The sequence below is a fragment of the Aquarana catesbeiana genome, linkage group LG02 (genome assembly GCF_042186555.1).
Source record: "Aquarana catesbeiana isolate 2022-GZ linkage group LG02, ASM4218655v1, whole genome shotgun sequence".
Classification (NCBI taxonomy): domain Eukaryota; kingdom Metazoa; phylum Chordata; class Amphibia; order Anura; family Ranidae; genus Aquarana; species Aquarana catesbeiana.
In genome coordinates, this window is record NC_133325.1 from 597,986,415 (window position 1) to 598,012,690 (window position 26,276).

The 26,276-nt window shown below is 43.0% G+C and overlaps 1 protein-coding gene across 4 annotated transcripts in view; it reads right to left on the reverse strand.

The window, feature by feature from the left end:
- USP9X (ubiquitin specific peptidase 9 X-linked) overlaps nt 1-26,276 on the reverse strand; it is a 365,419-nt gene that overhangs the window by 139,295 nt on the left and 199,848 nt on the right. For all 4 annotated transcript variants that reach the window (XM_073616321.1, XM_073616319.1, XM_073616322.1 and 1 more), the window contains 5 exons: nt 21,772-21,921; nt 21,087-21,207; nt 12,831-12,961; nt 12,456-12,731; nt 3,365-3,481 (listed from right to left, as the gene is read on the reverse strand). In XM_073616321.1, the coding sequence (XP_073472422.1) occupies nt 3,365-3,481; nt 12,456-12,731; nt 12,831-12,961; nt 21,087-21,207; nt 21,772-21,921 (795 nt within the window). The remainder of the gene's footprint in view (nt 1-3,364; nt 3,482-12,455; nt 12,732-12,830; nt 12,962-21,086; nt 21,208-21,771; nt 21,922-26,276) is intronic.

Here is a 26,276-nt window from a genome sequence, read left to right on the forward strand (position 1 = left end):
TTCCCTCCTCCCTCCACCCTCCCCACTGGTCCCTCACCCATCCCCCTTCCTTTCCATCTCCTTTCCTTTAATTTAATCTTCCACCACACCACACCATTCATTTTACAATTGTTCCCATCCTTGGCTTTCACTAGATGCATTCCTTTCCACTCCTTGCACACTGCTATTTATTTTCTCACTTCCCACATCCTCACTATTCATCTTCCCCGTATTCTTATCACCATTTTCATCATTGTCACTATGTTTCACCTGTCCCGTGTGTGGCAATTTAGTTTACCTTATTATGACATACATTATCTTTACTATCCCCGTCATTCTTTAGCCCCCCCAGGTCGCCGTGGGAGATCACCCCTTGGTGGTGGGGTTGTGCGCCTGGGCTCGGTTGGGACATGGGTAAGCAGATTCGTCCCCCCTTTCCCCATGTATTGCATATTACCTTTGTTAATCTTGATGCTGTAACATAAACTTTATTTACATTGTTCTTGTCCTTTGGTCAATCTCATTATATGTCTTCTTATCTGTTAGGCTCAGACTGTTTAGTCAGAATCAACTATCTCCAGATTCCCTCCTGATGAAGCGGTTTGTCCGCGAAACTAGTCGAGGAATATGATATCTGAGATGTCGTGCTGTACTGTATACTAATGATCCCATTGTTGACATATTTGTATTTGTATGTAGTTTTATTGTATTAATTTCGATCTGTCCCCTGCATCAATAAATTAACTTTCAATTTCACTACTACTGTTTATGCCTTAAATTGTTACCAACAATTACTGTACCGCAATAGTCCAAATATGCCAAAACTAAGACTGAATCAGAATTGTTTTTCTTTTTTTACATGTTTTCTAAATCTGTTCAAAGGTTTGTGCTGAAGAATAAGGAAATTGGTTGCTAGTTCAGCAGAAGTAAACTTGGATGCATGTTCTGGACATACACTGAGAAATAAAGTGCATTTTCTCTGAGTACTGGGAGCATATGGAAATCTATGCAGTCCTAAATTATTATTTTTGCCTTTCCCATGGTAGGGTTTACAGGGAGTTTTTCGGTATCTGTATATACCATGGTATTTTTATTCATCGTACATGAATCAAGGTTTAATTACAATCACAGTTCACACTTTACAGCATCTTTGAGATTTATGCTGTGGAGATTTTATCCTATATGGTCCATAAAAGGCCAAAAAGCAGGTTGATTTCACTTTCTTGGCGTTAATATTCGTGCATGCCAAGGGACTCGACGTACAGGATTTTAGGACCATTATTGGTAGAAGATATTAAAACATGCTTACTAAAAAGACTGTTTACACACAGTTATGTATAGTTATGTTTTATAGAATAAAACTTAAAGCGATTTGTAGCTTAGTTGCTTAGCAATAGAGTTTGAGCAATGTTTTACGGCCAATGGCAATCGCCTTGCTTCCACCTCAATGGCTTAGCTACAAATTTCTGTAGGAGAGTAATTTGCAGCAAAGCACTCTGAACTAATGATCTAGCTTAACCTGTGGCAGCAACAAATGGCTAGCAACAAAAGCCATTAAATTTGTTAGGTACAGATTTTTGGTAATTGCTAGCGATTTTCAGCAATTATTCAATGCTACAACAATTTACACTAAACCACACCATTTTAAATCAGATGTTTTAACCACTTGAAGATCACCTAATGTACATGTACGTTGCAGATTTTAAAGCGGATGTCCGCCGAAAAAGAATTATTAAAAGCCAGCAGCTACAAACACTGCAGCTGCTGACTTTTAATATATAGACACTTACCTGTCCAGGGAGCCCATGATGTCAGCCGAAGCCGATCCGTCGCCTCGCGGCTGCTGCCGCCGCCATCCTCGGTAAGGGAATAAGAAAGTGAAGCCGCATGGCTTCATGGTTTCCTACTGCGCATGCGAGAGTCGCGTTGCTCGTCCTCTCTGGTCCCTGCTGTGTTCTGGGACCTGTGTGTCTCCCAGAATACAGCGGGGGAGGACAGTGTAGACGCCGGAAGTGGCGTAGGTCACCGCAAGCGCCGCGGTGATCTATGCCAGGAAGTGGGAGCAAATACCTGTATTAGACAGGTATCTGCTCCCTCCTCCCCCCTGAAAGGTGCCAAATGTGACACCAGAGGGGGGGAGGAATCCAAAAAGTGGAAGTTCCATTTTTGGGTGGAACTCCACTTTAAGTGGTATAAATCTGTATTTTTTTTCAGGAGACGACCTGCTTTTTTTTTTTTTTTTTTTTTTTTTGCAAGTCACTTTAGCAGCTAATTAGCTGCCGGATGGCTGCTGGCTTGCGACAGAGTTGATTTAGGATGGGAAGGCCACCAATCATCAAAATGTTATAGGAAACGGGAAGCGACAAGTATTTTGTCACTTGCCATTTCCCAGATGTAAACAGCATTATTTTTAAATTGTGAAAGCATCTGATCACACGGATATCTTGGTGTGATCAGATGCTTTTAAGGGAAGAGGCGACATCTGGGGTTAAAGACCTCAGATTCCTCCATAAAGTACCTGTCACTGCCTATTGCTGTCACAAGGGATGTTTACATTACCTATGACAGCAATAAAAGCTATTAAAAAATATTGAATTAACAGTGAAAAAAAATAAAACGTGTAAAACGGCAATCACACCACACATGAGGTATTTCCACGAATAGCGAGAGCAATAATGCTAGCACCAGACCTCCTGTTCAGCTCTATTTTTAAATACAGTAGTTTGGTGCCATTCCACATTCGCATACAATTTTAAAGCTCAACATGTAAGGTATCTTTTTACTCGGCTGAACACTACATTTTAGCAAAAAAAATGGGTATTATATTGTGCTCGTGTACATTAAAATTCACGTAATGAGCAAATACCGTCTGACAAAAAAAAAATTAAAAAAATAGCAAAACCCATTATATTCTATAGGGCATCTGCTAATAAATAAAAAAAACAAAAAAAAAAAAAACAAAAAAAATATTATATTATAATATATATATATATATATATATATATATATATATATATATATATATTTATATGTTTGGGGGTTGTAAGTAATTTTCTAGCAAAAGAATACTGAAAACACAAAGTGTCAGAAAAGGCCTGGTCTCATTAACTGGCCACTATTTCTAGCACTTTTCAGCATCCTCTCATTTATTAAAGCAGGGAAAGGCTACATATTGCGCAGAAACACACACGCAGAAACACACACACACACACCCCAACTAAATGAAACATTTGTATGGATGGCAAAAAAAAAAAAAAAAAAAAAAAAAAAAAAAAAAAACAAACAGTTTATACAAAACTGAAATTAACTTCTATAATATTAGAACTAAGTTCACAAATCGTCATACAAACCAATTCCTACATAAAATGATTATGTAAAAACGTACCTCATCCGATATTTGCTGTGCAAGGCGTATTGCTACGTTTCTCAACATACATTCTGAAGTTGGATTAGGAATGTTCTGCAGGGCATTTTGTAGCACCACTGCTTGATCATGTGTAGCCTGGAGACACAAAGTAGCAATAGATATTACCAACCACAGTTATAGGTTTGCAACTCTGACAACATAAACCCATAAATATTTACTGGTGTGACTGTAAGCATTTTACAAAAAAGAAAATATACAGTAAAACATTATCAATATCCTGCATACAAAAAATGGTTCACAGGTAAAACAAAAAAATTATGTATATACACAAAGTATATATACACACTTAGGCCTCGCGCATCTGCCATAGGCTTACATAGAGGCGATTTTACACACACACAAAAAAAAAAAAAAAAAAAAAAAAAAAAAAACGCTTAAAGAGGAAGTAAACCCTTGTGTGTTTTACTTCCTCTTTATTTCCCTGCAAAGGTAAAGCATAATGGGCTACTATGCATCGCACAGTAGCCCATTATGTGTCACTTACCCGAAACCGAAGCCTGCAATTTCACCGCTGTCCCCACTAGCAGGGAGCGTCCATCTTCACCCCTTTTCCTTCCGGGGCCACGAACTGCGGCTCTGTGACTGGCCAGTCACGTGATGTCACTCCCGCGCATGCACGCGGGAGTCGCCAGTCATGGCATTACCCGATGTGCCCTAAGATGTGCATGCGCCATAGACATCTTTTTTTTGTAAATATTGCCTAAAACGTGGAGGTATGTGAGATATTTCAATCACCTACAGGTAAGCCTTAATATAGGCTTACCTGTACATAAAAGTGGTTGTGTACAGGGTGTACAACCACTTGAAAGTATAACTAAAGGGAAGGCTTATTTTGCTCTCTGCACCCCCCGTTAAGGAGATTCACCCTCTCTTGTCATGCTTATTATCATTGAAAGTGAAAGTAAAGAAAATCCCAATATTTTACAACAGAAAAGTAATAGGAGGGGACATTTTCCAATGGGGACACCAGTTCTAGTGACCTGGGGTTCACTTAATTTGCAGGGATTTCCTCTGACTTCCTGTTTGGCTATGATACCTGAAGGGAGGGGAAACCTCCAAAATGGCACACAAATGGTGAAAACAATTCGGACAGGGGTTATATCCCTTCCCTTGCTGTATCCAAGATATATATATAAAAAAAAAAAAAAAAGTTATGCCTATAGTTCTATATTAACCGCTTAACCACATGCCAACCAGCGCACAACGATGTACATCGACACAATGGCACGACTTGGCAAATGGGCGTACAGGTATGTCCCCTTTAAATTGTGGACTCGATGTCCGCCAGGGGCCCGCGATTCTGTCACGGAGCGGCAGAACGGGGGGATGCCCATGCAAACAAGGCGTTTCCCTGTTCTGCCTAGCAACATGACAGATCTACTGCTCCCTGTCATCGGGAGCAGTGATCTTGGTCATGTTCTAGTGAGACAATTCCCCCATCCAGAGTTAGAATCACTCCCGAGGACACACACAACCCCTTGATCGCCCCCTAGTGTTTAACCCCTTCCCTGCCAGTGTTATTTACACAGTAATCAGTGCATTTTTAGAGCACTGATCGCTGTACAAATGACAATGGTCCCAAAATAGCGTCAAAAGTGTCTGACGTGTCCGCCATAATGTCGCAGTCATGATAAAATTCGCAGATCGCCATTACCGGCATTGGATTTGTTGGCTAACAAATCCACCTCTGGGAGGCCCCATTTCTCTAGCTGGAAGATTTCCCTGTTTACTGGCCATTCTGACTCATACACTCCACCAGGTGATTGTCCACTCCCTTTAGATGGACTGCGGATATTGACTTTAGGTTCCTCTCAGCCCAAGAAAAGATGGCGCTCGTTAGTTTGATTAAGGACGGACACTTTGTTTAAATAATAGATTGCTACCTCACTGTCCAAAAGGACTTGTATGTGGTGACTTTTCAGCTCTCTGGCAAATGCCCTTAGCGCTTCCCAGATCACTTGCAACTCCCTCCAGTTGGCTGATCTTTGGGACCGTCCTTTCTTTCAGCCCCCCAAGGGCTACTCTTGAACCCCAGTGGGCCCCCCAGCCCCAAGCACTGGCGTCCGCGGTGATGAGATAGGAGGAAGGTTGTGTCCAGCGATTCCTGCACTCCGTCCCAGCTGTTCAGGGTATTGTAAAAACAGTTTGCTGCGCTTAGGGTTGATCACATTCATGTAAAGATGCAGAACACACAAAAGATGAATAAAGTCCCATTAGGTGATGAAACAAAAGTGCTTGTGCTTAAATTGACATCTCCTGTGCAATGGTGTTCAGACTAGGTGCCCCGCATAGATGTACACTCACCCTGGATGTTGACCAACTATCGCTAGTATGGTCGTTTAAGCATGTGGGGATACCCCTAGAGAGCCTGTTGAAATGACGTCTAATGCATGAATGCACCTCATAAGTTTGGATGGAAATGACAAAGGAGCACCTTCATTGCGCAATGCCGTAAAACCAAGTTTATTGAATAAACAAATTGAAATGATTCACTCACATTTAAAAGTGCTTTATAGTCCTGGCACCTGGGCACCCGGCGTGTGTAGCAGGTGATTATTAAGGGTAACCAGCCCAGATAGGTAAAGCCGCTGTTTGCGGTGTTCAGCTTCATTCTCGGGTAGTTTCATATGGGCGGAGGTAACGCAACGATGTGGTGAAACCTTCGAAATTTTGGCCTGTCACAAAGCCATCATCAGGAAGTAGGACCACTTGAACTGGATTCGATATACTGAGGATAATCAGGGAAGGCTAAGTGCATTTGGGGTAGTCTTTTCCCACTGTGGGAGGAACTGCCCCAATCTCCCTCCCTCGGAATCAAGTCACAGGGATTTGGTGGTTTTCTTAGGAGAGGAAAAAAGGACACCTTTCTGCTTCCCCCTTCCCCATTGTTTCTTAGAGTTTGACCCTTTAGAGGTCTGTCCCTGTGATGGCCCTTGTCTTTGGGGGCAAAAAAAAGATTTCCCCTTACTTTTGATAGGAAAAGCCTTTTTCTTGTCTGCAGTACGGTCTAGAACTTTTTCTAGATCTTGTCCAAACAAGAGGTCTCCTTCAAATGGTATGCCACACAGCCCAATTTATTTTTAGGAATTTATTAGGGCAGCGGTCCTTGCCGATAGCTTGACCAACTCAGCAGACGCGTCTGCCATATAACCTGCCGCCTTGAGCAGCATGGGAAGAGAATCAAGAACTTCCTTCCTGTAGGTCCCACTTTCCAAATGGCCTTTTAACTGGTCCAGCCAGACCTCCAAATGACAAGCCACTGTTGTTGTAGCTATTCAAATTTGTCATGGCTACTTCCCATGACCTTTTCAGCAGTACCGCCATCCTCTTGTCCATGTCCTCAAAGGCGAGGTCCATTGATCTGGTGCACTGGGAAAAGGCTCCGTCCACTTTGGGCACTTTGTTCCAAATACAGGCGGAATCCTCACTGAAGGGGAATCTCCTCTTCAGACTTTTAGGAACTTTATCACTCTTTTTTTCCGCCAGTGAGATGTGTACCGGAAATACCTTGTTTTGGTCTTCTTTCAGGGTCTGATACATCTGGTCATGTAGGGACAAGGAGGCCTTCTTTTCTTTGATATCTAGCGTCTCGTAAATTACCCCCAATAAGGCATCGACCTCCACGAGCGAGAGCCTGTATCTGGGTGAACTTGTCCCTTGGCTCGGAATATCTTTTGATGATGGCGTCTCATTTAGCTCATCCAAAGAATCCAATCCCTCTCCTCCTGATTCGTAACCCTCCTCTGGGGCTGAAGCAGGGGGAATTGAGGCTGGTTGTTTTGGGGTTTCAAGGTTCGACAGCATTGACTTAATGGCCTTCATTTCTTTCTGAACACCAGAAATCAAATTCTTTGCATAACCCCGTTGCCTCCTTGTAAACCAATTTATCAATACAGGGTTTACAAAGGGGCTTGTTCCACCCTTTTTAAATTTGTTTGTACATGACGGACACCTCTTCTTCCCCCCTGACCTCTCCGGTTCTCTGGGTTGAGCCTGAGACAAGAGAAGGAGAGAAGAGAACGGAGGCAAAGGAAGGGAAAAAACAAAGACAAGCTGCTGTCAGAAAAAAACCTTAGCCAATCAGTGGGTATATACCAACACCTATGTGCACCCCCACCAGCCGCCAGGATTCACATGACTCTTTAGCCTGGATCCCATCTCCAAAAAGGGGGGGGGGGGGGGGGGGGACGACAAAATATGGGTGCCATCATTGAGCCATCACCCCCCTCCAGCGTCCGCCTACCTGAGCTGGGCCGGCACCACTGCTGTCTGGTTCAGTTAGATCAATGCTGTCCTCTGTTCCTTGCTGGAGCATCGCGCTGTAGATCAGGACAGTCTGTGGCTGGCGTTTTTTTTTTTGTTTTGTTTTTAAAGGACTGCTGTGGCTCCGGCGTCCACGCTCGCCGCGTGACCCGGTAGTGGTGCGCCTGAAGTCCCCGCCCTCCTCCTGCGTTCCACAGGCCGCAACTGAAGGCCTACGCCCGCCCCCCCCAGCTGGAATACCATAGTATCCGGCCAGCAGATCGCCGGGAGCTCTGTGCGGGGAACACCTGCCCTCCCCGGGCTATCCTAGAGGACGACGCCGGTACCAGCTCCTAAGCAGCCTGACCAGTGGACTCAGATGCCTGCCATCCTTTCCAGGTACTTGCAGACCTCCTTCTGTCTTAGGCAGCCCCTAGGATCAGGGGAAGTAGAGCTCCATCCAGCCTCCTCCTGCGGTGGAGGATACACAAAGACTGGGGAAGAGGGAAGGAATCCGCCCATTAAAGATCTGAATGTTTCATTTCCTGCCTCCAGAGGTGGAGTCTATCTCTCTAGTGCTGTCCTAGACAGACTAGAGAAATAGATGCTTCATAAGAGGGTAGGGACCTGTATCCTGTAATAAACATCAACAAAATTAGTTTCCCCAGCAAGCCTCAGCTCTTTAGTAAGCATAGTGAGGACCACAGAGTGGAGGGTGGCTGTGTCCTGTATTCCAAGAAATTGATTTTAAACTGCAGCCTGAAGCACCTTGTGACCAAAAGCAGCATCAGCGGAGGCCTAAACAATAACCAAATTAAACTTAAGCCAGCCATGGACGGTTCAAACCTCAGTTGCTATCCATTCTCGGAGGAAAAAGTTCCAACTATTAGCACTGGGTTCAAAATCCACCATGTAAGGACAAGCCTTGTTTTTGTTGATCAAGGGTATGGGGCGTGTTGGACACAAAGTCTACTTGTCCCAAACTGCCAGATTGACGAGATGCAATGGCCCTATGCATTAAATTACATCCACCCCTGATCAAGTTGGAAGTGATGTTAACGCATATAGAGGAGCATAGTAATGCAAAATCTGGGACTAGAGGGAATTATTGCCAATTACTGATTGCACTTTGCTTAAAGTCTATTTGAGAGTAGCTTTTTGTGCCGGTTTTAAGAAAAGTGAGATTTAATGGTATGTGCGATTCTGTTCCTCTTTTCTTCTGAGTTTGGATGGAAAACACTCTGGAGACACCTCTACGTTTATGAGCCCTGTGGATTCTATGCCTATGTGACGGATGTATAGGTCATTGACAGAAGGCGAGTGGTCTCCAGAGGGGAGTACTTTTTGTGCTGTTCACATTCAGAATACAGAAAGAAATTAACACTGGACACTGATTTATGATGTGTAAATATGCAGTACCGCATGTAGCCAGATGTGGGAGGGGGCGCGCCAGAGCCGCTGGGAAACATTTTGTTCCCAAGTGTCTCCGGCGCCACCCCCCAACCTCTGGCCACATGCGGTACTGCATACACTAGCAGTGACACTGGAACAAATTATCCGAGTTAACATTGATTCCTAGATTCCTATGGGGAAACTCTCTTTGATATACGAGTGCTTTGGATTACAAGCATGCTTCTGGAACAGATTATGCTCGTAATCCAAGGTGCTCTAGTACCAGAAGATCACATGTGGATATATTTTTGGACACTATTTGGGCATTTTTGTTTAAGGGACATGTGTTATCTATATTTGGCAAGAGTGTATAGATATTTACATTTTTAATGTACGGTACGATTAGGTTTTGACTCACTGTTGCATTCCTGACAATTATTCTTGCATGATGGTAGCATATTGATGGTAACTGCTTAGGTGTGTTTATGTCGACTATAATGTTTCTGGCAGAAGTTTTGATGTCACAATACGTCAGAGGGTGGGGTGGATGTTTAAATATCTCTGCTCTACTTAAACACATGCCTGGCGAAGGAGTACAAAACATTGCACTTATCTGCTGTGATGTGATGATCCCTCAATTAAACATTTGGATGCAATTTGAAAATCCGTGGTGTGCTGGCAAATATGTATACTGACACTGCTCATTGAGAGGAGGGCATGGCACCTGGTTTTGGAGCATGGAGCGGATTCATTTACTTTGTGCCTAGGATCCTCCATGGTGTAGTGAGGTATAAAGCCCCAGATCTTCCTGCTCCTACCAAGGGCTTTTCAGGGACATGGTTACATCATTGGATGGACCATGGCCCTGAGTCTGTATAGCACCCTGCAGCTAACTCATTGTGTTGCACTAAGTGCTTAGATAAGTGACAAATGCAGGATCCATTACCAAAAGCAACAGTACAGGCTGGGCTGGCCACCATCTTCTACCTGATGGAGTCTGGGTACAATCTCCCAAGGTTGCAATCGAAGGAAAGATGAATGCGCCCAACTACAGGGATATCCTGGATGAAAACCTTCTCCAGAGTGCTCAGGACCTCAGACTAGGCCGAAGGTTTACCTTCCAACAAAACAATGACCCTAAGCACACAGCTAAAATAACAAAGGAGTGGCTTCACAACAACTCCGTGACTGTTCTTGAATGGCACAGCCAGAGCCCTGACTTAAACCCAATTGAGCATCACTGGAGAGACCTAAAAATGGCTATCCACCAACGTTTACCATCCAACCTGACAGAACTGGAGAGGATCTGCAAGGAGGAATGGCAGAGGATCCCCAAATCCAGGTGTGAAAAACTTGTTGCATCTTTCCCAAAAAGACTCATGGCTGTATTAGATCAAAAGGGTGCTTCTACTAAATACTGAGCAAAGGGTCTGAATACTACGGACCATGTGATATTTGAGTTTTTCTTTTTTAATAAATCTGCAAAAATGTCAACAATTCTGTGTTTTTCTGTCAATATGGGGTGCTGTGTGTACATTAATGAGGAAAAAAAAATGAACTTAAATGATTTTAGCAAATGGCTGTAATATAACAAAGAGTGAAAAATTTAAGGGGTTTGAGGGGGTCTGAATACTTTCTGTCCCCACTGTGTGTGTATATATATATATATATATATATATATATATATATATATATATATATATATATACACACACACACACACACACACACACACACACACACACATACACATACTACAAACACACCAAATGGTCAGTTAGTGACACTTCAAGTACTGAATGAACCACATAACAGGTAAGACAGATCTCTGCAGGATACACAGGAACAGTATGAAGGAAAAAAAAAAAGCTTGGGAGTACAATACAGGACACACGCTGAGTAGTCAAGCACTGGATTATAGGCTGGTCACCCCTCTTATAACTTTACCTCACTCTGTAGGTATTCAGTTTTGTAACAAGCAATGCTCGAGATCTTCCTTGATGGGTTCAAAGGGTGGTTTCTGCATCACAGAGAGAACAAAACCGAGGGGCCCAAGGAATCATGCGGTGCTGAAAGAGGGGGGCCTGATCTGGGATACAACTTGAATTGCCATTTTGACAAGGGAAAGCAAGGCCAGACGTTTTTGAAAAAGAATGGACAAAAACCTGTCCTTTTAGAATGCTTAAGGCCATCTTCTGGTCAAGCCCTGATCGTAGACAAGACAGGCTGAGGCACCAATAGTCTTTTAGATGGAAGTCCCTAATGTCTCAGGTGGAGACGATTGAATTTGCAAAGCAGCCTGTCTTTTTGAGCCCTGGACTGCGATAGCTGTATTAAAGTAGTCAGTTGTCCAAAGAATTGTGACATACCTGCAAAAAGATCTGCCTTACTCAAGTAGGCCATAGTGCACGCTTGCCCGAGAATGCAACAACCCAAGTGGAGACCATCCTGTAGCGAAGCCCACATGGCAAAGAGAGCAAGAGGAAAAGAGTAAGTGCCCGAGCACCTTATAAGGGGTTCTAGGCAGTAAAGCGCGTGACTTGTAATGTGATATAACACCTGGTCATCTACACAAGACTAAGCTTTGAGTGGTTTAGTTTTAGTGCCAAGTTTGAAAAGTTCATGCCAAACAGTCCTGGTTTTTATACTAACAGTCAGAGATACAGGGTGACCCCGAGTTACCTGTCTACATTGCTAGTCTTTATATTAGGGTCCAGGCTTTGCATATCAAAGTAGGAACACTTCCGGAGGGGCCTTCAGGGTCAGGGTTTCATAGGCATGGACCACAGTCCTGGACCTGTACAACACCCGGTGGTTAATTACATGCCCTGCACAAAATGCCAAGGTGAGCGCTCACACAGGATCCAGTGCCCAAAGCATCATCACAGGCCTTTCCCACAGCGTGGTGTCTAGGTGAGGTTCCCAAGGTTGCATCAATCAAAATGTATGGTTTCTATTGTTGTATAAGACAGTGAAGTTGAATGAAAAGTTAATTGAGCATCTGAATAAAAAATAATAAGGTAGTTAAGCTAGGAGTGATTTCTCTGAAAGGAATTAGAGGTCCATCACCTTAGGACACTAGCAAAAAACTGAAGAGTCAAAGGGTGGGGTAGGATTATAGGGCGGAGGCCCAGAGGGCAAAAACTCAAAAGCTTGCCAATGTTTAATCACCAGAAGGAACCAGCCTATGCCCCAGGGTCCACCAATACCCCAACTGTATCCTGTACTGTACGATTAAGATATTAATTGAGCTCTGAAACAGAGCAAACCAACCAGTGGTCTTTGTTTCTGGTAAATTGGGCTGTGTTACTAACAACCCTGCCTCTAATCATGGAGGTACAATGCTAACTGTATAAGGTCAACAGAGCATTCACCTAGACCTATTATTGAATTAGCTCAAATAAGTTAAACTTACCGGTGAGACAGGATTTGATCCTTCCACTGGCTGACAAGCCTCAGCAACAGACCGGACATGGCCATACCCAATCGCAGTAAGCAGCAATTTGGCGACTTTCAGTGCGTTAAGATAAGCACTTCTTCTGGTTTCCATATCAGCATTTGGCAGGAAGTTATTCCGAGTAAGCATGCTCAACACAAGAGGCAAACCACCACTTTTGAGAAAGTTGTACTGAAAATCACTGGCATCTTCTCCCAGAGGAGCATTGGCAGGCATCAACAAGGCATAAACAACCTAGAAAAACAGACGTGTGTAATTTGTGGAAGACTTACTTTGACAAAAGAAAAGCACATCTCACACATGAAACAAGCCTGTATTAAACAAATCACTAACCTCTGTTAGATATAAAACTTGAGATGCTGATTGGCCAAAAAATAGCGAATCTAGGGATGAACTCAAGCTACTTTCTCCAAGTTTAGCATGATCTAAACAAATTGCTCGGAGTTTCTCTACTATAGTATTGTCTGAAATAAAGCATAGAAATCACCAATTTGTAGAATACATAAATAAAAGGAACAAATGTATACAAGTACAGTGATACTGATTACAAAGAACACAATCTACACACAAAAGCAGCTGTAGTTCCGTGAAAAGCCTTTAATGTTGGCAGGTAGAATGCAAGCTTGCAGAGATCTTATATGTATAAGTATATCATGATTGATAATTTAACTTGAACAATATCATAGGCTGTCCACTACTCACTCACTTGAATTTGTGACCTTACTGTGTTTTGCTACAAAACTGTGATAAAGGCATCAAGGCAGTAAGTGATGGCCGGCCAACTTGCTACTCATTTTAAAAGTAAAAACATCATTAATATGCTCTTAGGGTTCCATGTAAAAAATATTTGGGTAAAATAGTTACATGGGGAAGGAAAAGAGACAGATTAGGACTTAGTCAATTGAGACTTCTGTAAAACATAATCTATACAGCTTGATAAGGGCCTGTTCACATCTGACCATGTATGCTTCAACAAAGTGACCCAAAAGTGAATGAATTTATTATATTCAAAAGCAGTAGCAACACATTTTCACATCACCATCCTGCTTCTCCACCTCGTCCAATCAGAGAGCACTTTGCATTCATCCAGCAAATGCCAGTCATTCTCTGCATGGCACCCATGAAGAGCGGTCAACCTTCAGTGTGAATTAGCTGCTCAGCACAGGACCCACAATTAAAGTGTAGGTTAACCCAAAAAAAAAAAAAAAAAAAAAAAAAAATGGATCCTGCTCCTTTTAAGCATGTTAAATCACACAGTGCTTGTGCTGTTATTTGGACCCCTGTAACACCTAAAAAACCTGGCTGATCCTGCCAGTTTCTTCCGTCCCTTCTGTAAACTGACCACGGTAATCAATGCTTCTGAGCCCTGACACTGTGGTCAGTTTGCGTGCCTCCGTCACCTGCAGCCCTGCTGTCTCTCCTCTCATGTCCTCCTCCCCCCTCCCGTCCCTCCTTGTAGGCTCCTGTGTCAGGGCCCCCCTGCCGCTGCTTTCATAACATGTCTTACTTTATATAATCTGCTCTGTCTTCTAAGGATATGTCTGTGTGTGTTGTATAATAATAAAAATAAAAAAAGCCGTATATACCTAATCTGAGACTGCTGATTAACGGTCATGTGACGCGCCACATTTCTCCGGCTCTCTCCTCCAGACTGACGTCAGCGGGGGAATTTCGGCCCCTCCCGCTGCATCTGTCAGACGGGGAAAGGAGAAATGCGGCACGTCTCGTGACCACTGATCAGCGCTCACAGATAAGGTATTTACAGCTTTTTTTTTTATACAACACACACAAAGGGGGAAATATCCTTAGGAGACCAAAGCAGATTATATAAAGTAAGACATCTGGGTTAACAAACCCTTTAAGTGGAGATTGCTGGAGTGGAGGTGACTACTTAAGCGACTTCCAGCTTTCAGAAGCATTTGGCCAGTTATAGTATATGCATAGTTATATTGGTTCAACCTAGACTAGCGCAACTATATATAAAATATCCATACCTGGAATTCTTCTTTAAACAAGCCTTCTAGTTTGTCCTTCGAGGGCAAATAAAAGTCCCTTCAAAGTGGTTCTTAAGGCTCTAGGTTTATTGCCTTCATGGACTCTATGCATGAAAGTAAAAAAACCTGCTTGCAGCAGCCCCCGACCTTCCTCCATGGATGTGCACGGGAGCATCAGCTCTCCAGGCACACGCCCTGCTCATTGGCTGAGACAGATGTGGGAGCATCATAGCCAGTGAACCAATGAGGAGAGAGAGGGGGGCAGGGCTGAGCCACAGCTCTGTGTGGCAAGCTGCTTGTTCTGGGGGCACTCAGCGGGAGGGAGGGCCCAGGAGCGCCAGTCAGGGACCCGCGAAGAGGATCAAAAAAAAAAAAAACACTGCACAGAGCAGGTAAGTACAACAGGTTTTTTTTTTTTTTTTTTTTAAATACCTTTGATATTACTAGAGTAAATATGAAAAATGTATATTTAGTATTTTACTTTTTTGGCCAGAAGTTAGTGCACTAGGCTTTTGTATCGCAAATTTTCCAATTTCTTCTTGCTCCCGAATGCACTAATAAAAAAAAAAATAATGCTTACAGGCTTCAGTTGCTAAAGCTGAAATGTGAGTTTACCTTAGGGTGCTACAGCAATGATTAGGAGATTTAATATGCATTTTAACAGAGAAGCAGTCCAAATGCTACATTGGCCTGTTTTAGCATGTGGGCTGGTATGAACAGGCCCTTTGTTCAGCAGCCCTTATGAGGGTGGATGTACCCATACTTCTTATCGCATCGGCCGCTCACATGAAGAGTTGTAAACAATGCTATCATTGTTTATTACTGTGTGAGCTCTGTGATTGGTCAGTGATCACGTGGTACCAGGGCCAATCACAGCGGCCCTGTACCTGGTGATAGCTATGACCAATCACAGCATCACAATTGTACACAAAGTTTCATGAATGAAACCTTAACACCGTTTTTTTACCAATTGCTTATTACAGTACTCATTACTACAATAATCAGTTTGTAAAAAAAAAATTTGGACTAATTCTCCAGACTAGTACAGTGTCACGATGGAAACGCTCCACTGCTCTAGTAGGGGGGAAAAAAACAAAAAAAAAAAAAAAAAAACATACCTCTCACCAGTCAGTGTTCCCAATCACCGCCACAACAGTTGGCGTGTCACCACACCAGAGAGAGTGAACAGAGTCCCTGATTGTCGCCACACCAGTTCCTGTGTCACCTGACCAGTATACAGTGGATATAAAAAAAAGTCTACGCATGTCAGGTTTCTGTGATGTAAAAAAAATATAAAAAATTTCAGAACACCTTTAATCACTTGCCAACCAGCCGTCGCAGATGTACTGCGGCAGAATGGCTCGGCTGGGCGAAACGACGTTATGTAATGTCGCTTCGCCCTGTGGCCACTAGGGGCGCGCACTCACCCACGGAGCTGATACGATTGTCTGGCGGTCGCGATCAACGCCAGGCTCCCGCGATCGATCAGGGCACACGGAGAACCCTCATCTGTGTGTAAACACACGGTTTCCAGTTCTCTGAGGGGAGAAGTGACAGATCGTCTGTTCATACAGAGTATGAACAGCGATCTATCTTGTCCCCCTACACAGTACTCTCCCACCTTCAATTAGAACACACTCTAGGGAACACATTAACCCCTTGATCGCTCTCTAGTGTTAACCCCTTCCCTGCCAGTGACATTTTTACAGTAACCAATGCATTTTTATAGCACTGATCGCTGTAAAAATGCCAATGGTCCCAAAAAGGTGTCAAAATTGTCCGTGTCCACCATAATGTCGCAGTCCTGATAAAAATCGCAGATTGCCGCCATTACTAGTGAAAAAAAAATGTAATAAAAATATCCCTTATTTTGTAGACGCTATAACTTTTGTGCAAACCAATATACGCTTATTTTAATTTTTTCCACCAAAAATATGTAGAAGAGTACACATCGGCCTAAACTGAGGAAAAAAATTATTATATATATATATATATATATATATATATATATATATATATAAAAACCGCAGAAGTGATCAAATACCACCAAAAGAAAGCTTTACTTGTGGGGAAAAAAAAAGGACGTCAATTTTGTTTGGGTGCAACGTCGCACGACTGCGCAATTGTCAGTTAAAGCGACACAGTGCCGAATCGCAAAAAGTGCTCTGGTCAGGAAGGAGGTAAAATCTTCCGGGGCTTTAGTGGTTAATGTGACTTATAAACTGCACAACTCAGTTGAACAACAAACTATTTTAGATGGAGGGAAGTAAAAAGAAAATATGGTTGCATAAGTGTGCACTTGCTTAAACTAATACTTTGTGGAAGCACCTTTTGATTTACAGCACTGTCTTTTTGGGTATGAGTCTATCAGCATGACACATCTTGACTTGCCAATATTTGCCCACTCTTTTTTGTAAAAAAAAAACACGCCAAATCTGTCAGATTGTGAGGGCATCTCCGGTGCACAGCCCTCTTCAGATCATACCACCGATTTTAAATCCAATTCAGGTCCGGGTCTCAGCCATTCCAAAACTTTAATCTTCTGGTGAAGCCATTCCTTTGTTGATTTAGACAGTATGCTTTGGGTCGTTGTCATGCTGAAAGATGAAGTTACTCTTCATGCTCTGCTTTCAAAACCTGAAGGTTTTGTGCCAATATTGACTGGTATTTCAAAAGGTTTATAATTCCCTCTACCTTGACTAAGGCCCCTATTCCAGCTGAAGACAAACAGCCCCAAAGCATGATGCTGCCATCACCATGCTTCACTGTGGGTATGGTGTTCTTTTGGAATTATGGCTAAAAAGTTCAACCTTGGTTTCATCAGACTATAACACATTTTCCCACATGCTTTTGGGAGACTTCAGATGTGTTTTTGCAAAATTTAGCCGGGCTTGGATGCTTTTCTTCGTAAGAAAAGACTTCTGTCTTGACACTCTGCCCCATAGCCCAGACATAAGAAAATACAAGAGATTGTTGTCACATGTACCACACAGCCAGTACTTGCCAGATATTCCTGCAGCTCCTTAAATGTTGCTGTAGGCCTCTTGGCAGCTTCCCTGACCAGTTTTCTTCTAGTCTTTTTATCAATTTTGGAGGGACGTCCAGTTCTTGGTAATGTCACTGTTGTGCCATATTTTCTCCACTTGATGACTGTCTTTACTGTGTTCCATGGTATAATCTAATGCCTTGGAAATTCTTTAGTACCCTTCTGCTGACTGATACCTTTTAACAATGAGATCCCTCTGATGCTTTGGAAGCTCTCTGTGGACCATGGCTTTTGTTGTAGGATGCGACTAAGAAAATGTCAAGAAACCCCTACTAGAACAGCGGAACTTTATTTGGGGTTAATCAGAGGCACTTTAAATGATGGCAGGTATGTACTGACTCCTATTTAACACGAGTTTGAATGCGATTGCTTAATTCTGAACACGGCTACATCCCCAGTTATAAGAGGGTGTTAGAAATCAGGTGTGTAATTTATGCTCCTTGGATTTTGGGCCCCTCTATGCATCTAGGCTGTTAAGTCTCTCACGTGCGGTATCCCCAAACTCAGGAGACATACAAAAAAAAAAAAATCTTTAATTTAAATTTTCCAAAAAACTCACCATGCCCCTTAATAAATACCTTGTACTTTCCAAAAAAGGGGTCATTGGGGGCGGGTGGTATTTGTACTGTCCAGGCATTTTAGGGCATCATGAAATGAGGTAGGCTGACACATCAGGACTGATCAATTTTCAAATCTACTGTCTATACCATAGTTCGTAGACTCTTTCACGCTAGGATAAATAACCCAAATCCATGTATATTATTTAACCACTTAACAACCGGCCCATAGACCGAATGACGGCTGCAGGGCGGTTGCTTAACTCTGGGAGGACGTCATATGACGTCCTCCCGGAATTCCCCTCTCGCGCGCCCCCTGGGGCGCGCACCCGAGCACATCCGTGACCGCCGGGTCCAGAGGACCCAGCGCATCACGGATCCCGGTAAATGGCCGCTGATCACGGCCGTTTACCATGTGATCGCGCCGTCAAAAGACGGCGCGATCACATGTAAACAGACCGGCGTCATCTGATGATGCCGGTTCCTCTCCTCCCCTCCTGTGTACCGATCGGTACACTGTGAGCGGAGAGGGGGATGGATGGATGGCTGCAGCGCTGTGGGCTGGATGTGTAGTGCCCACAGCGCTGCACAGAGACATCCAGCCATCCATCCATTCCTACTACTCTGCAAAGCCCCCACATTACTCTGCAAAGCCCCCACATTACTCTGCAAAGCCCCCACATTACTCTGCAAAGCCCCCACATTACTCTGCAAAGCCCCGCCATACTCCGCCATGCTCGGCCGTACTCGGCCTCTGTATGTGGCCAGGCTGTGGAAGTCTCACACATGTGGTATCGCCGTACTCAGGAGGAGTAGGAGAATCTATTTCGGGGTGTCATATTTGATATGTACATGCTATGTGTTAGAAATATTGTATAAATGGACAACTTTGTGTTTAAAAAAAAAAATGCGTTTTAACCACTTCCCGCCCGCCGGCCGTCATACAACGTCCTTGACTTTGTGCGGGGATATCTGAATGATGCCTGCAGCTACAGGCATCATTCAGATATCAGCTTTTTCAGCCAGCGATTCCCTACACCATAAGAACGATCATAGCGGCTGTTTCACTGCTTGATCGTTCTTATGGGAGGCGAGAGGGGATGACCCCCCCTCCCGTGCTTCTACCGACTCACCGTTCCGATCGAAGCCAGGATCGTTTTTTTTTTTTTTTTATTTCAGGCTTCCCAGCCTAGAGGTGAGACGTGGGGTCTTATTGACCCCATATCTCACTGTAAAGAGGACCTGTCATGCCATATTCCTATTACAAGGATGTTTACATTCCTTGTAATAGGAATAAAAGTGGTCAAAAATTTTTTTTTTGGGAAAAAAGCATCAAACTAAAATAAAGTAAAATGAACAATAAAAAAAAAAAAAAAAAAAAAAAATTTTTTAAAGCACCCCTGTCCCTGTGTGCTCGCATGCAGAAGCGAACGCATACGTAAGTCCCGCCCACATATGAAAACGGTGTTCAAACCACACATGTGAGGTATCGCTGCGATCGGTAGAGCGAGAGCAATAATTTTGGCCCTAGACCTCCTCTGTAACTCAAAACATGTAACCAGTAAAAAATTTTAAAGCGTCCCCTATGGGGATTTTTGAGTAGCAAAGTTTGGCGCCATTCCACAAGCGCGTGCAATTTTGAAAGGTGACATGTTGGGTATCTATTTACTCGGCATAACTTCATCTTTCACACTATGCAAAAACATTGGGCTAACTTTACTGTTTTGGTTTTTGTAAAGCACAAAACAGTTTTTTTTCCAAAAAAAACGCGTTAAAAAAATTGCTGCGCAAATACCGTGCGAGATAAAAAGTTGCAACGACCGCCATTGTATTCTCTAGGGTCTTTGCTAAAAAAACATATATAATGTTTTGGGGTTCTATGTAATTTTCTAGCTAATAAATGATAATTTTTACATGTAGGAGAGAAATGTCAGAATTGGCCTGGGTGCTCCAGAACGCCTGAAGGTGCTCCCCTGCATGTTGGGCCTCTGTATGTGGCCACGCTGTGTAAAAGTCTCACACATGTGGTATAGCCATACTCGGGAGTAATAGCAGAATGTGTTTTGGGGTGTAATTTGTGGTATGCATATGTGGTGTGAGAGAAATACCCTGCTAATATGACAATTTTGTGGAAAAAAAAAAAAAGTAAAAAAAAAAAAAAAACACCTTGATTTTGCAAAGAATTGTGGGAAAAAATGACAACTTCAAAAAACTCACCATGCATCTTTCTAAATACCTTGGAATGTCTTCTTTCCAAAAAAGGGTCATTTGGGGGGGTATTTGTACTTTTCTGGCATGTTAGGGTCTCAAGAAATTAGATAGGCCGTCAGTACTTCAGGTGTGATCAATTTTCAGATATTCGCACCATAGCTTTTGGACTCTATAACTTTCAAAAAGACCAAATAATATCCACCGATTTGGGTTATTTTTACCAAAGATATGTAGCGGTATAAATTTTGGCCAAAATATATGAAGAAAAATTACTAATTTGCAAAATATTATAACAGAAATGAAGAAAAATGTATTTTTTTTTACAGATTTTTCGGTCTTTTTTCTTTTACGGCGCAAAAAAGAAAGAACCCAGCGGTGATTAAATACCACCAAAAGAAAGCTCTATTTGTGTGAAAAAAGGACAAAAATGTCATACAGATACAGTGTTGCATGACTGAGTAATAGTCATTCAAAATGTGAGAGCACCAAAAGCTGAAAATTGGTCTGGTTAGGAAGGGGGTTTAAGTGCCCAGTTGTCAAGTGGTTAAAGAAATAAATTTTGACCTAATTTTTTTTTTTTTAAATTCTTAGCATTGGTTTGCTAATAAAGTAAAAAATAAAAAAAAAACTCAGGGGTGAATACCACCAAAAGAAAGCTGTCTCAAAAAAATAAGAATTTCATTTGTGTACAGTGTTGCATGACTTATTGTCATTCAAAAAGTGAAAGCGCTGAAAACTTAAAAAATGGCCTGGCAGTATTTAGGTGCTTAAATATGATTACCTGGTGGCATAAGTTTCATCAGCACACGTGCCCCATCACGTAGCGGGGGCATATTTAGGTTGCTTCCCAAGTCTGCAACTTGCCAAAGGAAGGAGATATATCGGTGATGTAATGACATTATCTATAAAGAGTAGGGGAAAAGTTAGCAAATATGTTCTCTTGTCCCTAACTATTTAAGAAAGCATTATCTGCAATCAAGCAAAATACAATACAATGCTTTAAAAAACAATCACCTGTCTACTTGAGCAGTTAGACTGCTTTCGCACTAATCTACTGCAAAAACGCATTTGTGGTGCAATTTTTAAAGAGCATGTGATAAAAAAAAAAAAAAAACACACACACACCAAAAGCACGTTACGGGTGTGTTTTTACTGCTTTTCCCATTGCTTTCAATGGGAAGGTGCATTTTTGGTGCGGTTTCTTTATTACTGGTAAAATGCTCCAAAAATGTTGCAAACAGGATTTTTTTTCAACGCAACGGAAGCACACCGACTTATTGCAAACACATTCATTGATTAAAGGGTAGCATTATTTCTTGAGCTCTTTAGGCACTTTTTTTTTTTTAAACGCGAAAGCACTTGAAAAATGCCTCAGTGTGAAAGCAGCATAATAAATGAAAGTAAAAACAGTTTGCACTGCCAAACCAGTTGATTTTAAAATGATCCAAGAACAAGAATATACAAACCACTCCAGGCAGGCAGCTTTCAACTTCAGGATTAGGACCATCACTGTAGTGGTTTCCATGATTGCCAGGGGAGCCAGTTGAGGAATCTGAAGAACTGTCAGGACTTGAAGGCATGTTTGCGCTTATTTGTGTTAGCTTGGCTGTAATTAGCTGGAAAACATTCAATCAATAAACATAGCAATAAACGTAATGCACTATAAACACAATTAAAGAATACGTTACCCCAACATTTAGTATTCCTGATATGTGGCTGTTGCACCATTTACTTGTGTTAAAAAGTCTCCTGTTCTTTGAATTGCTTCCCTTGTGTGAAATCCCTGGGGATACTGGCAGTCCCCCTGCTTTCTATTTCAAACTGACCATGCTAGGCACGAGAGCACATCCATCTCAGTGTAGTTAGTTTTCTGCCTGTGCTCGGAGCCTGTACTCCAATGCTGACATGCCCCTCTGCAAGACATTCACTAAGATCAGTGTACTGCCGCCTTTTCATCCCCCTCTCTCTAAGACCCCTTCTACATGGGATGAATTCCATTGTGATTAACAAGGAATATGTAAGCTGATCTAGACTCTCTAGAAATAAAGACTCTAGAAGCATAGGACAGAATGACTCCAGGTTGCATGCGTAAAACTATCAAAAGGCACATTGCCATCATCACATGATCTATTTGTAGAAAGTGATTGTAGGGGACACCTGGGTTAAATTTTTAGGGGTCAATTTATTTTGGAGAACAACCAAAAAGCAAGGGAAAGATTACCACAGTAGCGGCTTTTTTTTTGGGGGGGGGGGCGCGCAGTAGAAAGCCTGCCCCGCCCCCCCCGGTGAAGTGGCACTACCCAACAACACCCCACCTGGCGGCACTTACACTCCCCCACCCGCTGTCCTAACAATGGGTGTGGCCGTTGAGAGCGTGGCGGGCTGGGGTTAAGCTGCTCCAGTGTCCTCTCCTGGAGCAGCTTCTGTGGTGTCTCCTCCTCCCACAGCTAGGATCCAATAGAATCACCAGAAGTTTTGTCCAATCAGGAAACAGGTTTCATACCTGCTTCCAGATTGGCCCAGAGGAGGATCAGTGTTGCAACAGGGAATTTTCATTCCCTGTTGCAACACACCTGGGTGGGCTCCAGACGCAATGCTCTGCGTCCCAAGTCCACCATATTTTGAATCCTATTAGATAATATTTTGCCTTCATGGAGATAGAATTGTCCTTCTTAAGGAAAAATTTGAAGTTTGTCCCTTCTTGTCCCCCCTCCCCAACCAACATGAACGATTTAAAGGTTTAATTAAGTTGAAGAAATTCAACTTTAAAGTGGTTGTAAACCTCAAAACATAAAATAAGAGAAAAGCTCACCCTTCTATACGATGTATTTGTCTCTCTGCTAAGTGCCATTTCTCCCTTCTGCCTGGTTCCCCTATTATCAGCAGTAGTCACTTCTGGCAACTTTTCCAGACGCCAGAAGTTAAAAAACAGCGACAGAGGGAGCTACAGTACAGCCTGTGCCTGTTATCCACAGCTGTGCTTGTTCTCCTACTGTGCGAAGGAGGACATACCCCTTCCCTCTAAACAGGGCTCAGAGCCAGATATGTGAAGACTTCAGATCCTCATTCTCTGCTGTAGAGCTAAAAAAAAAAAAAAAAAAAAACACAGCTGTTTTCAGAATGATCTACAGAAGAAATAGCTGCAGATACACAGCTACAACTTATGTAGGTGGATTTTTAATGGTTGGAAAGAAGACAGCAGATAAAAAAAAAAAAAAAAAAAAAAAAAAAAGGTACAACTTATGTAGGAGGATTGGTTTCATTTTTGTGCATCAGCTAATGCCAGTCACTTCACTGGGTTGCACGTAAGGGTTTACAACCACCTTAAGGAGGTACTAGTGGCTAAAGGGAGAAACTAGAAAACAGGATGTAATAACAATGAACATTTGGAAAGTTTGGGGGAGTTCTAGAAAGGAGGATATTATTAGGGTGTGAAGCAATTACCTCTGATGTATGGTGTAGGTGATGTTTATGCAGGAGATCTAGCATACACTCATTGTAAGCCCAAATCAGTATCTTCACTGGCCGAGGTGAAATTAAAGCGCTACATTTTACAAAGTTGTATATGAACATATTCTCAGGATATGTAGAGACAACAGACACAATATTAAAGAGGTTGTAAACCCTAACGGTTTTTCACCTTAATGCATTCTATACATTAAGGTGGAAAAACTTCTGTGCTGCAGCACCCCTCTTTTTCTTACCTGAGTGTTCCAGTGACGGGGACGAGCACAGCAGCTCAAGCCACTGTCTCAGTCCTCATTGGATAGATTGATAGAGTGAGCCATTGGCTCCTGCTGTCAATCAAATCCAGTGACATGGGAGCCGGGGGTGGGGCCAAGTCTGCTTGTCTGTGTTAATAGACGCAGCAGCAGGACTCAGGAGGGCGCCCACGAGTGCCCCCATGGAAAGCAGCTCTCGAGAAGAGGATGAGCCAGGAGCACTGCGGGGGGACCACAGAAAAGGAGGATCAGGCCGCTCTGTGCAAAACCCCTGCACAGAGCAGGTAAGTATAACTTTTTTTTTTTTAAACAAAGCTTTACAATGACTTTACAAATATCACCTAGAAGCGCTGCAGATTCTAAAATCTGTAGGAAGCTAGAAGATTGCTGGGGATGTTTGCATCCCTCTCAGAAACTAAAGGGATGCTACAGTGCAACGCAAGCATAGAACTTTGGTTACAGGAAGCTTAAATGTGGAGATCATGAAGGTTTGAGGAGCCCTGTTAAGATCTTAGTGTCACTTAACAGTAAAATCTAGTTGATCATGCTTTTAAAGGTTTAAAATTCGGATAAGGTATTCATAGGTTCAGAATGGTATATGCTGTTCATTATCAAACAAATATGACAAGTCTGTGAATGCAGGCCAGTTTGTCACAAAGGCCCTAAACTGCAGAATAGTTCAGTACTGAAAGTTGTTCAACTGTTTTTCTATGTTGCAATGTATGTATGAGGATGGTTGGAACCAAATATTTCCATTGGTTCAGTATGGATGCTCAGTAGTCATCTTGGAAGTAAAGCCCATCCCTCCTGCTTCTGTGTTTAGGTATGAATCTAAAGCAGACTCAAGTATTTTTTGTTATTCGAAATATACCTCTGCATTTGAGCAGTGATATGTCTAAAAAATATTTGTAGTATCTATTTGAAGTAAAGGTAACGCGTGGAAGTAATACAGAGCGTTTGAAAGAGCTGCCAACTTAAAGGCCTCAATTCTTCCAGTTAAGGACGCCAAGTTTGTTTGCTAAAAATTAGGGCTGCAGAAATTAACGATTAATCCTTAATTTTTTTGATCGGTACTCACCTCTCTGCCGGTTTCCGGGTCTTCAGGGAGTTCCAGGGAAGTCATGGACATCGACGTTACCGGACTCCTCCCCCCTTCCCCAAGTGCCTCCGTCTGCACCTCCCGGCGTCCCTAGGGGCAGATTCCAGCGGGCGCCATTTCTGATCCTGGTAGAGTGATGTCAGGGTGACAGCTCACAGATAACTGTTAGCAGCCTGCGGCGGGTGTCATAGTTGAAGTTGAACTTGGCGGAGTGTGGTGTGTGACATGGGACCTGTCAGGGAGCAGTGTACAGCGGACACCATGTACATGTTGGAGAAGTGCAAGCAGCGGGCAAACGATACCATAGAGAAGGAGTCCGAGCACCTGTACCAGCTGAGCCAGGACATATGGAGGGAGCCCGAGCTGGCCTATAAGGAGCAAAGCGCCCACCGGACTCTCACCCGCTTTTTCTCCAGCAGATCGTGGCAGGTACAGGAACATTACCAGCTGGACGCGGCTTTCCGGGCACACTGGAGCACCGGGCCCTCCGCCTGCCTGCATGTGGCATTCCTGTGTGAGTATGACGCCCTGCCCGAGCTGGGCCATGCCTGTGGGCACAACTTCATCGCTTTAGTGGGGGCGGCCGCGGAGCTGGGGCTCAGGGCTGCTATAGAGAGTGTGGCGTCCATGTTCCAGGTCAAGGTGAGATTTTAATTATGTCATCACCCTGATGTCCTGTCTTAATCCCATTCACCTGTCTTAACCCCACCCCAATGACCTGTCGTCACCCCCAAAGACCTGTCGTCACCCCCAAAGACCTGTCGTCACCCCCAAAGACCTGTCGTCACCCCCAAAGACCTGTCGTCATCCTGATCACATGACCACAGGCTATGCCACCAAAGCCTAGTACACACTATTAGAAAATTAAACAAAAATACATCCATATTTCTTACAATTGTTCAATTTTCTATTCATTAAACTGCTTTTGAGAGCCGATATGGACACTTTCAGATGAAAATTTGAAATGACGGCGGCGCTTGCTTTTGATTGACGTTTACCCACTGACTAATGCAGAGTTGCAATGCAAGGAGATCAGCTAAAAGTAGTTGGATCTGTATGTGCGTTATAATTTATCGAAATTAATCGATCAAAAAATAAAAAATGGATTAATCGAACAAGAAAATTTTAATCAGTAACTGCCCTACTAAAA